At 37.6% G+C, this 16,504-nt stretch overlaps 1 protein-coding gene across 2 annotated transcripts in view; it reads left to right on the forward strand.

Annotated features, from left to right (window-relative positions):
* The window catches only part of LOC114880945, a 170,735-nt gene that overhangs the window by 138,786 nt on the left and 15,445 nt on the right, over window positions 1-16,504 (forward strand). For both annotated transcript variants that reach the window (XM_046287798.1, XM_046287799.1), the window contains exon 2: window positions 15,921-16,283. In XM_046287798.1, coding sequence (XP_046143754.1) covers window positions 15,921-16,283 — 363 coding nt within the window. The remainder of the gene's footprint in view (window positions 1-15,920; window positions 16,284-16,504) is intronic.

A 16,504-nucleotide genomic window follows, 5' to 3' on the forward strand; every position in this document is an offset into this window, starting at 1 on the left:
AAAATAAAGGTCTAAGAATTGCACGTATTTTTCAAAATTTACATTTGAATGTAAGTCTGTAAGTACGTGTTACCAAACGTGTAAGTTAGTACGCGTCAAGAGTTTGTTGTTAGAGGAACATAAATTTCACTCTGCACCTATTTACATAAAAGAAAAAATACAGTAGAAGTACGGTAAAAACATACTTTAAGCTACCACCATAATTTTGCACACGTCATTCTACACCGCTCCATTTTTCTTTGATTAACGTCTTCATTACCTGGAAATCGATATTACCCTCTAAAGCAAATTTAATGCTCACAATTTATTTATTTAACTACCATTCGTAAGATAAGAACTTTAGTACTTACTATTTAGAAATTCTAAGTTACTTCTAAACTAATCTTTATTGCAGATTGAAATTACTGAAAATAATTAACGTTCTTTTATTATTTCAATTTCTTCTGTTCCGAATAAAATGATTTAATGCATTCGAGCTGTTTCATTAATTACAAAGGCAATTTAGTACAAATGTAGATTTATACGACAAATTATTAAAGCTGCTGCGATAAATTACAGTCAGACCGAATTAACTTAACAAATGTATTTTAACTTTCTGCTCGGTAAGAATATCTTACAAAAGTTTTCCTGCCATTTTACCTTAATTCTGCTGAAAACATGAACACCAGTAAAAAAAACTGCTGAAACACCGTGTTGCATTGCTACTGCAACGTGGACGGTAAATGCTTTGTTTTACTACTGAAAGTACACGCGCTCGCTTCAGAGAAGTCTACGTGCATGCAAAAACAACGGTAAATTAAGGAAAAGAAAGGCAGCGGAAGCAATTTTTTCGAAACGAAGCTCGTTTGATGTACCGTGGAAATCTCTTAAATTCAAGTCTATTATAAATGCTTTAGAACCGACCTTAAAATACAGGTGTGATGTTTCATTTGTTCCATCTAATTGTACGATATCAAAATTCTGTACTATACAATTTTTCTAATTCTGAATTCAATTATTTTCCCCCCTTTTTTTTTAAAATTTAAACTCTAAAATTATCTTATACTAACAGCACATTACGAGTAGTACAAAATTTCTCCAGATGCTATGGATAAATATTATGAAATTTAATTAAACACGAATTTTCGTAATTAGCAAATGTTCCTTATTAATTAAAATAACCGAGAAATTATAGTGAATGTACATTCAGAAAGAAATGAATGTACCCGTCAGTATATACAGAAATTAAATATCTTAAGATTTACTTTAATTACAACGTAACAACGAATTAGCTAGGGAAGGGTCGGAAACTTTCCAAACTTCCCACTGGTGGTGTAAATTTCAACGAAACAGAAACAAAAAAAAAATCTCCAAGAACTTTCCCTAACACCTGAGAGAACCTAGTTTCGCATTTCTACCCCTGAAATGTTCGCCCTAAAGTTCCTACCACTCGACTCATTTCGTGCGTTTCTCGTTTCATTATACACGACAAGTATGTACCCGTGGAAATCGATTTGGCTGCTGGTTCACGACCCTCGTATTAAAGCACTAGCTTCGAAGCTTGTATCGCGATCAAATCGGAGTTGCTGGCTCGATTTTGATACGCGCAAAGTAGGAATGAATAATTGATGCCACGCGATGTCTGGATGGGAAACTGGCTGCAGACGAGCGTGCAGCTCTTGCTTTTCACGGATCTAGGAGACGCTAATGCAAGACACTGTCGTGTGCTCGCATTAATATAAATTAACAGAGATCCAAGTTTAGGCAAACTCCTGCACCTCCGTTCTCCTCCACCTTAGCTTCGCTCTATTTTCGTTTGGTTCTGCCAGAGAACTTGCCTGGAACGTATACAGATCGCACCTATACATACGTACACGGTCTATTTCGGTTATCGTTGCTTTCGAAGCGTGTTAGTTCGTTGACAATTCTACTGTACGCTGTTTAGAAATTCTAATTACGATTCGCTTCTTATCTTACGTTTGATAGGTAGAATCTGCTTTTTGTAACCTTTCCTAGCAAGCATTTCACAAGATCGTTGTTTCACTACTGTAACTGATAACACCTACTTTTTTATTTCGAATAAAATTAACTTTTTAACGCAAAAAATTATTGTAAATTGCATTTGTTGTACAGAATGTCTTGCCTAACTAGATGTGTAAAGATACAAAAGAATAACTCGGAAGGACGTTACTTTGATTAAGAAAATTAGACAATAAAGGGGAAGAGCTCATCTCAAGGTTATATCTTCCAAGATTTCACAGAGACCTTCCTTTCTTTCATGATTAAACGAGAAGGAATTAAGCGACTTCTTTAAATAAAATGCCCCTTAAGCGAAACCATTCGAGCCCTAAGGTTATCGGTATTACTTGCGATCGCATAATGGGTTAAAACTCCACCGTAAACAGAGCTGATTTCCCTTTCGCCTCCCAATGGGATCTTCCTAATCGACAGGGAATTGTTAGCTAAACGAATACCGAAAGCCTACGAAAGAAAAAAAAAATGTACTTGCTCGTTTCATTTCGCGGTTGAAACGAAACAAAATAAAAACTCGATTCCAATGGACACTTAACATAACCCACGGTTAATTAAGTTTCTCCTCCGAATGTTACCCTTCCCTTCTTTCGCCGTGTTTCCAGCCATTAGGATCGAGACTTCTCGTGGGTAAACAACGATGGCAGATTCGTTTAAGCAGGGAACAAAACAAAAGCGACCGAATTCTCCCGTCATAATTTCTTTTTTTATCATTCTTTTAGCAAAATGTTGCTCACAGCTGTGCATGCTTATTCAGAAGTCAGATCTGTCTCCAATTAATCTTCCGGTTACACCGCTGCTTCCTTATCCTTTCTCTGTCTCTCCTTCCTACCCTTATGCCTCCCTTTTCCGCTTCTCGACCACTCGCTACGGCTGCAGGCTATAAATACTTGTTTCGCTATTCCTGAACCGTACAGACCAGTCGGTAAGCTTGCAAATGGTCGCCTGGCCGCCTCTGTGTGCCATGTGCACCAACATTGAAATATACACTTTCCAAGTAACAGAAGCAACACCTCAGATAACCTCGCTCTATTTCTGCTGACGTATTTTCGGTTGGAATTACGGGAACGCCACGCGAGCGAGCACGCGATAAAGAAGACACACCTACTTTTGAAAATTTAATCCAATCGTGCACCCGTAAGAAGGTTCAATACAGTCGCCGCTCGATAATTCGAAACCTTACCGCTTCTAGAAGCGAACCCTTTTAAGAAATAGAAAATTATCTGGCGTACATTCTTCGCAGTTCATTTGTCCTATGTGACATGGATACACGAGCGTGCATAAATGAATAGTTTGTACAAACACGCGGCGTTTCTAACAGGAAATTATATGGCAAGAAATTATCGAGCGACTACTGTGCATCACTTAAAAAGGCAGACTATACTTCGTATGGCCATGTGATTGTGTAGCAGGCATTAACTGGTCAGTTATTTCATGCCTTTGTACACGACAAAAGCAACGAAAGGGTTAAGGGTTGCTTTCGAACAGCGAATAGTACAAGAGCTCGTATTGATAAAAAAAAGTTTCCAAGAACTGACGGTCGTACATTTTTCCAACATATCGATGTCACATCAAAGTGCACGAAGTAATTACGACACGGACGATAACTTATGGGACGTTACACGAGTTATGGTTTATTTCTCGTGGCGGCTGGTCCCTCGTGAATATCGACCGACGACAACAGGCACCCTTTTAACTCCGACATTACTTTCGTGCTCTTTAGAATTTATCCCTGTGTGCAAGAAACACGGAAAAGTCGCCGCGTTCGCTTATCCCGGGGATCAGGAATTTCGTGCTTTCAATGGTGTCGCGGTTAGATTGCGCACGAAAAGAAGTTATTTCGTGAATTAGAGAGATGCTTCGAGCTTGTAACAACGTGTTATAAGGTTTTATGTTTGCACGCCTGCGACACGGCAGACACGATGGATACGATCGCTAGGCTATTTTTGTGTGCAACGAAGTTTATTCGACCATTTCAAACGGGAATTCGAACATGGTACGTGTAAAATTTTACTCACGGCTGGGTACCTTTTATTTGAAATAAAAATAACAGATGGAAAGGACAAATTGTTCTTCAAATAAAATAATAATAAATAAGACTATTTGAAAAATAAATTGTTTTCAAATATTTGGAGACCTAGGGATACTAACTAGGGTTATTAGGCTATTTATTTAGCATGGGCCAGGCCCTTTATCTTATTAAAAATCTCAAGCGTCCAGTGTTGCTTTAATTTAGAGTGAGGTTTTTAAGTTAGGTTTGCATCTAATTTTAATGTAAAATTAAAAGTAGATTAAAAAACACTTCTTCCAACGATATTCTATTTCTTTTTTAATATCCTTTTCCAGAAGCTTAGATTTGCATAAACATTCATAGTATTTATAACACGGAAGGTATACGTTCGTGTACAAACGATAATCACGAAGTTTCCTTTATTACATCGCAGTAGAACGAGAGTTAAATGCGTAAAACTCGCGATAAGAGTAATTTCTTGGAACGAACCCTAATTATTTATCTGACAAGCGTCATAAGATGTCACAGTCAGATCTTCAGGGGCTGATAACATTTTACGATACCAAGATAATATTAAGTTTCAGAAATTTTCTCTTTACGACTAGAAAAATTGAAACTCTACAATTCCGCAAGAATGATGGATCCATTCAGCCACGATAAATAACAACGAAATATTCCATAATATAGATCCAGCGTGACAATTTAACATCGATAATGCCAATAAACATTCGGAAATTCTTAGAATGATGATTTAAACGAGAAGGAGAAAAAACAGTATGATTCAAACAGGGAACAAGTTTATTGGATAATAAAGTTCCACGGTTTATGCGCGTATTTCAGGGATAAATGTGTCGCTCGTTTTTTTTCTATTATGCAACTCATAAATTGGAACATAAAGAAGACGTAAAGCTAACGAACGCTTTAAAGTAACCCTTGAAACAATAAAAAAATACTGTTTACCATTTATCATATGAGACAGGGGAGGAAAAGAAAGTTCGAATTGATTTCATCAGACATTTCGTTGAATAGAATTGTATGTATACATACATTTGCAAATGTTTACGACGACAAGCCACATAAAAGTTTTAACTGCTTCAAAAACTTTACAAAAGACTGCCTAGTAAATTTTGTTGCGTGAAGAGATTGCATACGTTTTGTGGTTTTTACGCATTTCACCGAGTTATGTTTGTGTTTCATACGTTTACTGTTGCCGGAAAATAAAATTCCATTTATATTTTAGATATTTTTCTCCACGGTTTAAGTATTTGATCTAAATCTCTTGAATACGATTGAAATATCCCAAGAATTCTTCATTTTTTTTCTGCTGACATTTTCCGCTTGCAAATGGTCATCTCGTGTACCTTTCCAATCCATTTCAGCGTTTTCCCTTCTACGAAGTATTATCATTAATAAGTTTTCCAATAAGGGATGGAAACTTATTCCAATGAATAATTGCAAATTCTGAAGCAAATACGATGTCCGATGATTCTGCCTTGCTGATCAGAATGGCGGGTTCAAACGAGAAGTAACGATAAGTTGAGATCAGCTTTTACCGAGATTGACGGGTAATTGAAGTGCAAACGTGTTACGCTTCCTTTTATCTTCGGTTCTTGGTTCTTGCGGCTTCAGAGTTTTTCTTATCGATTCTTCTTCGAGAACAAGTATATCACAGTTGGATTTTCTTTCATTTGCAGTATCCTGCACCTTGATCAGTAGAAGATATTTTATGGGTATCCAATGGATATTGATATCATTTCTCATCATTCTTACTAACATGTAAAAATGGAACGTTGTCTGTATCGTCTTCGACTTGTATCGACTTGAGAATTGGCATCATTTTATTTTTAACTTCTTATTTTTCATCATTTATATCAGTACTTCTAAATATTAATGACAGTATTATTTATATTTATGCCAATATATATTTGTAATTCTATCAGTATTTTATATCCTGCAACAATTCTTTGATTCCTTCGTCAAAGTCTTTTGAACGTAGCAGAGATTTCACAGGAATTTATGTATACACTGTTCCCAAGATTTATTAACATTTCTGATGAAATGATTTAACACTTTCAATCTGTCATTGACTGGCAGTTAGGGTGATTCTAAACGGCTGAATTTGCATGTAAACGGAGCGTAGAATTAAGTGCTGTCGCCGTTAACAGTTTATCGTAGTGATTTATCGAGATTTACACGCATGCAGGGTAGAAATTATGGTGTTTACGAAGCAGATGTCCGCGAGAAAGCATGAATGATGTGAAACTTTTTATTCGTCCAGAATCCAGTGACACCATAAAAAACCCGGCTGATTGACAAAGTCGATGACCGCCAAAGAAACATTAAATGTTTCAGACAAGGTGAAGAAGAGCCGCAAAGTGATTTGGAAAAGTCTCGAGGGGTCAAAAATCTGGCAAAGGTACGAACGCGAGAAAACAAAACGAAAAGCCAGAAAGAAGGCAAGAGAAATGAAAGTAGAAAAGGAATGCTAGCCCTGAAAGGCGAAGAGAATAGTAGAATGGAGGTACAAGCTTGAGAACACGGGAAAAGTTTCACGATGTACGTTTCACGGAAGAGGAAAAAAAAAAGTGAAATAGTAAGTTGGATTCCCTTTTAAAAACCACAAACTGTACGAGGTGATCGTAAATTGCAGGTGAAACTTTTTCTCGGTAATGAAAACCATTGGAGAGAAGAAAAATCTAAACAATTTATAAAGAGTTTTATCTCTATATCTGATATCGGTATATTCAGAAAAATGAAAAACACAAGTACCAATTATAAAATAAGGGTACTTATATACGATTAATTATAAATGTAATTGAAAATGCTAAAAAGCTATTTGCCCCCCCTTTTTTTAACGACAACGCGTTCGTATAATTTACTAATGCAATCTGTGAATATTTTGAAACATCGTTCCACGGTTGAAAAATTGCATCGTTTCCAATGCAGTTTCATCAAACGCTTCTCTCGATGATAAATGGACGAACTAATCGATGAAATCCACTTCCATTTCGATTCAACGTGCAGTTTTATTAGCGATAATTCGACGATGCATTATCGAAACAGGTCGTCGTTAAACTAATGCGTGTACAACGCGTTGCATTTACGTTGGTCGATGATCTCTTTATGGCCTGACCAACGTACGATCAACAAATTTTGCTTTCCATCGATACGAACGACGAGGGTCCAAACCTGGTTTACCAGCTTGACAAAATTCGCCATGCAAATGAAACTAGTTGGTATTGTGACCTCTTTCGAAGAGTCTACGTGTTCTAATTACAAAACTATATTATATGTTGAATCGTGCTGATATTAATACACAAAATTAATCACGGTATTTGCCAATTATATTACTTAACATTTTAGGTTCTCACTTTAAAGCCCACCCATCGATACAGACAAATTCGTTTGAAAATGGAAAGAAATCATCCACGTTTAAAATAGTATTTATTTTGAATTTGAACTCTAATTTCCATCAAAGCAGACCCCATGTGGTCCGACACATTTAAACTGAACAGTTTTCCTGTCGCTGTAATGCCTTCTTGAATTTCAAATCAGTATTCAAGAGGTCTGAATCACCGCCGGTATACTTTAATATGAGCTGTTTCACACCACGGAGAAACTATGTTTGATCACATAAAAGCAATATGAGCATAAATAGCAAAAGCAAAGGATGGAAACGATCGATAAGCGAGACGGAAGAGGGAACTATGGCAAAGATGGTGCTTATTGATTCAGCGCCGGAATTGCGTTTCTCCTCTTTCGATCTTGCCAAGAGGAAGAACAATAAATGCTTTCAGCCAAGTCAGAAACGCTTTTCGACGAGCGGGAAGAAATCCGTGTTTCGAGTCAGACTTAAAGTGGCTCGAATCCTCGGCTTCCCTAAAGACGCAATTCCCTTGGATCCAGATTACGCTTGGATCCTCTGGTACTTGCGGTGGGTAAACGAAAAGGAAGCGATCCTGGCGAGTGCAAACGACACCCTATCGCGTCAACAACGCCACCCCACTGTCCTCGAGATTATGCGCACCTCTTGCTTTCGCTTTGCCGAGGATCAAATTTGAAACGGTCCATCTCAGTTTTGAGGTCATGATGCTCACGTTGCTATCCTATGTTAATCCTATGAACTTTGCCGGCTACTGCTCTTGCCTTGTCCTTAACCCCTTTGTTGCGGTGTCTATCGTGTAATTAATTGTACCACGCTCCTTAAGGGTATGAAAAATAAAATCGCAAATGTTTGAGAAATCTCCGTGCAAATCAGACCATGTAAAATCCTTTTATCCTTATTTCGTGATGCAACTGTTTTTCGACTGGCGAAACAATCTTCAATGTGGATTATACTCGTATCTAACAACGCGAATGAAATCGGTGGTTTGAGAGAGTGAAAACAAGGGGAAAAAGTTATGACGGTGTGTAACGTCGGGTGAATAGAGACTAGATTGCAATTTATGCAGCGATAGTAGGAGAGAAAACTAAATGAAGAAAATGGAACACAGCGGTGTTGTGCTGAGAGCAGAGGCGAAACCAGAAGGCTGAGAAAATGATAACAGCGAAACAGATGATGCACTCGTGGAATGTGTACCACAACTGTTACGAATTTTTTACGGCTTACACTCTGCTCATCAAAAGCGGAAACGACAATGCGACCCTCGCCCGAAACAACCATAAACGATACAACACGAATAAAAATTGCACGTCCCCTCGGTTCTTCTGCCGTTAACCCGTTCGTTTCGTGACTTTAAAGTATAATAAAGAACTGAGCGAGTCCCGCGGCATGGAAACGAGTTTTCGAATCGCAAACTAGGAAAGTGACAGTAGACGACCGAGGAAACCCCAAAACGGTCGAGAAATTCTTTACTGGAAAACAGATTTTTTTTTTTAACGAAACAACCTCGACTCCGGAATAATTCTACGCCAAACACGGAATATAAATTACAGACTCTACAGAACGAGTTGTTGTTACGGTCAAAACTGTCTCTAGAGATTGCGAGGTCCAGGGCAAAAGTCAGGGTTAATAGAAATTTTAAAATTTTTATTTTTTATTTATAGTTTCAAATTTGATGTAAAATTTAATTAATTTCACAGTATTTTGAAAGTATTCAAACGCAGGGCCCGAGGCAAAAGTGCCCTATTCACGCTATGCTAGAGGCGGCTCTGGATATGCCGGACTGTTTGAAATGCGATTTGCTGAAAACAATTTTGGTATTGTTTTATTTCGTTAAACGATGCTGTAGTGTCGAACGATTCGATGCAACGGGCTTTCAACTGCGCGATTAAAAATGCATTGATGTAGATTGCTGCTGTATTCTAATAGCATAGTTCTCCTATATTCTATGTGCAAAATAATTGAAGATTTCTGTGTTTATTCATAGATAAAAATTGTATCGAATAGTTCTGAACAATTGCTTAATTGAAGTTCGGTAGAGATATTGGACAATTTGTCTAAAAGCACATTTACTATTTTACGAAATTGATGTAGTATTAGAAATATTGCAATATTTCACGTAGCAATCAATCGAATTATTAAATATTGAAAATTATTTCAATCTATGAAATTTGTATTTTTGAAAACATAGCACAATAAAATGCTGATGGTTTTTTCAGAGCACAGCAATTAAGGGATTAAAAATTAAAATTTATTCTGAACAACAGTGTTGCTAAATACTAAATACAGTATGAAATAGGTTGAATCAAATTTTTGCAAGTAAAAGCATCGTGTAGATTAAAAAGTATCCTTTTTTCTTTTTCGATAAAAATATTGGAAAAATATTAGGAAAATGAATTCTCTTAAACTATACCTGTAGGGAGGAGCTTTCATCGTTATTTAAGTAACAACAAAAGCGCGTAAAAAAATCTCAGCAAGAAAATCTTTATTCAGAAATCCATTTTTCATAGAAAGTTTGCTTTTGACTTACGATAAAACAGGTTTTATTAAACATTTATGCAAGCATGAAACTCGATCTTATCACCAAGAAAAGCATAAAAATTCATTCTATGAATATTCATTAGTGTCAGTAAAGTTGAGTTTTGTACTTTCACAACACAAATGAAAGACCGTTGAATCGTTTAGAAAAAATGAACGTTAAACAAAATTTGCCGAGGTAATTCGTTCCTTCGAATCCATCTAATATGAATGAAACACGTGTCTTTTATAAATCGATTAGGTTAACGACCACGCTACATTTCTAGTACTGGTTATTGTGTAGTTGGGCCTTGTGGAGTTACAAATCTACTCTGTCGTTCCGAAGCTTCCGTTTATACCGGCCGATCTTAAATAAAATAAATAAATCAAGGAGCAAAGATAAATTGCCATTTCATGGTCATCATTCAATCGGGTACGGAAGACCCAAGTGAGGAGTTTTGATTTAGGGCTGAGCGAACTAACCTGAGTGGGTTATAAACTACACCCACCAGGTGTTTAACCACATCACATTTCTGTGACTGTTATACAAAAAATGTCTGGAAACTTACGAACTGAAAAAATATCCTTACAATCCACGATTCGTCATTAGGGAAGAACGTACAATCGCCAACAACATAAGAAACATCTAATACACGATACAAAGATTGTTGTATTCAGAAAATTCCTGGTGGAACGAAAGGAACGAGCCAGCAGAAAATGGCTCAACTTTATTACACCCTATCAAAGTGCATTATAATACCAGTGGGTGGAGAACCACTGGTAGATGAAGACGTTGGGGTTGATAACCATATAATCACAGTTCTAAGCACGGAACTCATATCCCTCTCTTCTAGTTCTCTTTCTTGAATATACAGGGGAATGCACATTAGCGTGTCTGCGGGAATAATACGGTTCGCACATGCCATGTAAATGTGTTCACCGTGGTGAACCCTTAGTTCCTGCTTTTCTCCTAATCTGGCCTGGTAATGTTCTATGGAACTGGGTAGTTGAATTACTGACAAGTCATATACGACCCTTTAGACGGGAAAAGATCAGCATCATAGATAGCCACTGCTGGTGTTCGTACTCGTTCTAGATTCAAGCCGCGTTTATTCGTGGAAGTATCTAGGGAAAGCAGAAAAATAAACTGGACCAGCAGGCGAGATGGCAAGCTGACACGCTAAGCAGACACATGGAAACTCCGGGAAAAGGAGTTTGACATGAACAAACTTTTGGAATAAGGGTTGAATTGTTGTCTCTTGAATTTAGTGCTTATAGCAGGAACGTCATCGTGAGATGACCTAACTGACGAACGCGTTATCATAAGCGTTTTGATACAAAAATTAATTCAATCAATTAAACGCTACAATTAACATTGAACAGTCTTAAAATATTATTCCTATCGATAGAAAAAGAGGAACCGAAGCAAGTTGAAAGCTGCTATTGAAATTTATTAAAATCCTAATTGAAGGATACAATGATTGTAAGGAACTTACTTGTAACATTCATTTAAAACGGGTCAAATAAAAATTCATCGTCGTGTCAATACAGAAATGAGCCATTGAAAATTTTCTCAAAGCGAACACAAAGGGGTCATGAATTTTCTTAGTTCAGATTCTGTCGCTGTTGAACCTATTAAATGCGTGACAGGTTTCTAAGAATACTAGTTCGTTAGTGCAGCTGGTGGCGGGTTTTACAGAAGAATTATTTAATTGAATGCAGAGAGGAATGAATGCGGAATGAAGCGACTTCAGAAACTAGTTGTGAGACCTGCATGTGACTAGCGACCTTAATTAATGCAGACTACGAACTACGCTCCTCCTTCGTGAAGGACAAAGTGAAAATTATACTAATGATCAATTTTTCTTCCTTATTCTTTCAACTGATCTATATTCATCAAAGAAATTTCAAGAATCTTGTTTGAAAGCTGGTGACAATCGAAGCAGATTTAGATTTTTAAGACCAAAATGCTTCAATTGAATTCGTCGTGCCTTGGGTCAATAAACAGGGCAAACTTTTATCGCGTGAAAATTTCTAATCGCAAGCAAGAAAACTGCAAACATTGTGTCTTTAGCCCGAGGCACGTAGCCAAGATTTTATTTTCCACCTAGCAGATATTCTTGAGCAAGATGGATTTTAAGAAGCTTCGTTTTCGAGCACGTACAGAGTGCTCCGTGGAAAAGCTTACATAAATTTCTGAAATGGAAAAGGTACGTCAGTTTTAAAATTAATATTCTAATCGTGTTAAAATCATCAATATATCTACTAAAATTTATATTGAATTAAACCCGATTGAAAATTGTCATATTAAGAATCCACAAAACCATTATTTAACATCTTCTTGGGACATAACCGGAAAACAATTTCCCGTACATTTTCCATATTGCCGGAGCTCCGTAAAAGTTGCTTCCGCCAAAAATCCATTTCGCTTCTTATCATTTCCCAGGACTATTTATTTCAAGAATTTTCCAGCAAGGATTCGACTGTTCCTAGCTTATTCGATGTTGGCCGAACTATACGTTATTTAAATTCGAGCCAATGTCCGTAAAGGGGATTCGATCGACCGGCACGAATCAAGAAAACCTTCGTCATATTGCGTCTTTTCGTCGTAACTTTCTTCTTCCGTCGGATATTCCAGCCCCGTTTCCGATAGCAATCCCGAGTTCGAGCCAGGACTTAAGGGATTAACAGTCATGGTGCTGTTTCCCGGAGAATATTCTCACCGCAACCCCTAATTGCAGATAAACTATTCTCCGGGCTCCTTCGTCGCAATGTGGACATATCGAGATAAGTACACAGCGGCAACGATGAGCAAACACGGAATGAACACTGCGGCTACACTACCCTAGACACCACCACCACCGCCACCGCGTGAAGTAATCATGTTAATTGTAGCGTATCCGGACGTACGCCTTGGTTCCGTCAGCGCATGTAAAATACGATACCCGATAAACGATACCGGAAGGGCTAAGACACTTAAGAAAATTACCGGATCCTCCGTGGACTAATAAGCTCTGACTTAAGTGCCGCGTACTTCAACCTGTTACCGGTGTTTTTCTGATCTATTAGATGCACTTAATACTTTAGTAGCTGCATCTTTTCATGGAACCAATGATCCTTGCAATTTGGCATTTCCTTTTCATACTGTGAAAAAACATTACTGAGAAAATTACGTGTGAAAGTTTATGGAAACTATATCATGTAATTATCACTTTTCAAATTATTCTGAAATTTTTAATTTGATACTTTTACCTGTTCATTTAAAATGTCAAACTTCAAAGGGTTAAAACGTATCGTAGCTTTCAAAGCTGTACCAGGTATATATTATAGGAACAGAATACAAAGAGAATAGACTAATAACTACGATATATGTAATTTCAATGAGCAGATATAAACGATGTTCAAGTTTAAGAAACATGCACAGAGTATTCCTAACTGAAAGATGCAGCTACTGTTAACCTATGCTCTCTGTCTGCAAATGTATGCTGTTTCTAAATATCTACTGATCGATAACTACAGTTATGAATTAAACATACGTATAGCCGAACGGATTTAATACTACTCAGATCTCTGCAAGTCAGATCAGTATCGAAAACTGAACCGTCAGTTAAGCCTACGTTTTTCCAATCTCGATTTTTTCCCTTTTGCACGAGAGAACTTGCTTGAAAACTACAATATTCTATCAAGCCAAAATAAACATACGGCGAAAATAACAGCCGAGTATATTAAATTTGCACTCCCTCTTAGTTCCTCTATACGGATGAAAAAATTGAAAATACATTGCAGTTATTGATAAAATTTTCAGATAAAAAGAAGATTCTTGAAATTTATTTATTTATATAAGAACCTAGCTTAGATATAGGTTCTATTCGAAATTTTATACAATTCATGGCATAATAATCGTTCGAAGAACGACATTAATATTTCTAATGATTAACATTGAATAATATTTTTTAATCAACGGAAAATCGCCTTAGGATGACAGAAGGAAACGATAAAAACCGACCGGGTCGAATCAATATCAGAATATCGTTTTAGTTGATTTAATATTGCATCCAGAGAAAGAATTCATGTATATTCAGCATACCATTATCTTAAATTTAATCCCGTTTCCAGGAGGTTGAGCGTGAAAATTGCGTATGCAGATACGTTTATAAATTCTCGGGTTGGTCGGGGGGGGAACGAGCAAACAAGCCACTACTCCAAAATCCTGTTTCTCGATGTTCCGGAAAATTGCGTCGGGTCTTTGTATGTTTCAATCAGGAACGGAGATGCGGGATGCACCGTCAAGATTTCTATTATAAATTTCACGGATAATCGAAGGAGATAAGTTTCGTCTATCAGTATCACTGATTTAGACGTAAATTACTGGGATTGTCTTCCCCGAAGACGCAAGCAATCGAATCAATGAAATGGAAAATACAAACCCGAAATAAGCCATTTTCAAAGAATTTCAAAACAAAATGCCAAACATCTAGAATTGTGTATTCGAATTAGAAATAGTGCAAACATATTATAGTTTCTGTTCAGAATTACATCTAATATCATAGCAAGAGAGCGAACCAGAGAGCAGTGGAGAGAACACAGAACTCTATGATTAGAGGAACATCGCAATTACATTCGCCGTGTTTCACGGGGTCTTGAACATCTACAAACTGCGAATACATAAGTAGAAAACGGGTTGTTTCTCAAAGTTGAATGATTAGAACGGAACGTGATTGCGGCTCGTCAGTAGTAAACTAGGCAATAATAAAATTAGTGAAATTTCCAAGCCACAGCTTAACATATGGTCACACATATTGTATAAATTTCAACTACATTCAAACTGTTTCACTTTGCCCTAAATCCTTCTAAAAAAATTGAGACCCTCTCCATGGTTATTATGTATACAATAAGAAAAATTTAGAAAACGTGTTAGTACTTTTAAAACTAATGTTTTTCCTTTTTTCAATCACATATTAAAATAGTAAGCACCTAAATCTGCTATAGCAAGACAACGACTAAACCACCCCTAACACGAAAAAGGATGAAGAAGACACAATACTTCTATATTTCTTATAAAAATCACCAGCTTTCACGCGAAATTACAGTTTTCCGACGTCTCTTCCTTTGAAAGTTCGCCCGGCCAAGTTAGCCTGATGGGTAATTTCTCAAAAGTTGAACCAGCAGGCGGTGGTGGTCGTTCTTAAACATCCAAACGCTTTGTTTCAAAGGGTGATGCGAGTCTGAGATTATCGTTGCAAATATTGGCGAGCATGACATTCGACCATTTTTCGTATCGCGATAAGCCAGTTCGAAGAGACCCTGTCCCTTAGATGGTGGTAAAGGATCGTTCATAAGGTGTGAGTGTTGATTAAGTGGGTAGCATGCAAATCGTTCATTCTCATGTCTACCTTCCTTCGTCTACCCTTTTATCAGCCAGATACGAACTCTAACTCGCCGCGAAGCGTGCCAGAGTCCAACATAATTGTATGCAATTTATCATAATTGAGGACGGTATCGCGATTCCGATCTGGCGGAAACTGTCTATGCAGTCGAAGAACGTTACGAGAGATGCATCAGTGTACGATGATGCTTCCAGGAAATCGTGTGCAGCTATTGGTTAATGCAACAAACTTCTCTAAAAGCGATGCTATCAAGCGACCAGCGCATAATGATTAAAAATTGCAGTGAATTAGAAAAGATGCTTTTGAAATTCCAGTAAACAATCGGCGGTAACATACTTTTCCGAATACGATTAATCTTTAAACGACATGTATGCAAGTATACTATCCATATATCAAAGCAAAACTGTGTTCCTATCCTCGTTGTCGATCGTCTGTCGCAAAAAGGGATATCACAGTCCTCGCCCTCGTTTTTCCTACCACGGTGGTTCACCGATGTTCCACAAATTTTCCCTCGATATGGAAACGAAGAAAGGAAAGAAGAAACGTTCGCCTCCCCGTGAATCGATCACCGACAGTTTTTTTTTTCAACGCTGCTCTTTTTATGGTTTTTCAGAATGCTGGCAGCTCGTGATAAAAAGCGTGAACGTCCCGGGGACTGTGAAGGCTGGCGACACCAATTACGTGATCCTGGACTGTGACTACGATCTCGAGAACACGTCGAGCAAGGGATTAGTCGTGAAATGGTTCTTCAACGCCAACGAAGTGGCTTACCAATGGATATATGGCAGGGACCCCTTGGCCGGGGACATCACGCGGAAGTACGTCGATCTGAAGTACAAAGCCAGCGACGATCCGTACACCGAGTACCGAGCCATGAAATTGAATAAGCCCGGCATCGACCTTACAGGCGAATACACGTGCGTCATATCCACTTTCGCGGCCGAACAATCTGCGAGTGCTTCTATGGTTGTTTATTGTAAGTATCCCGTTGCATGACGGTAAATCACCATCGATCTTTTCTGCTGATTCATATCGAACTAAGTTCTGGATAATTAACCCTTTCATTTCTAACACGGGCATCTATCATCGACATCCAAGAATGGATCTACAGATACGAAAGTATAATTTTTGAAAACTATTATTATGTAAATTATGTTATAGTAATATTTGCCATAACGAAAGGATTAATATCACTGA

This window comes from Osmia bicornis, chromosome 11, assembly GCF_907164935.1.
Source record: "Osmia bicornis bicornis chromosome 11, iOsmBic2.1, whole genome shotgun sequence".
Taxonomy (NCBI): Eukaryota; Metazoa; Arthropoda; class Insecta; order Hymenoptera; family Megachilidae; genus Osmia; species Osmia bicornis.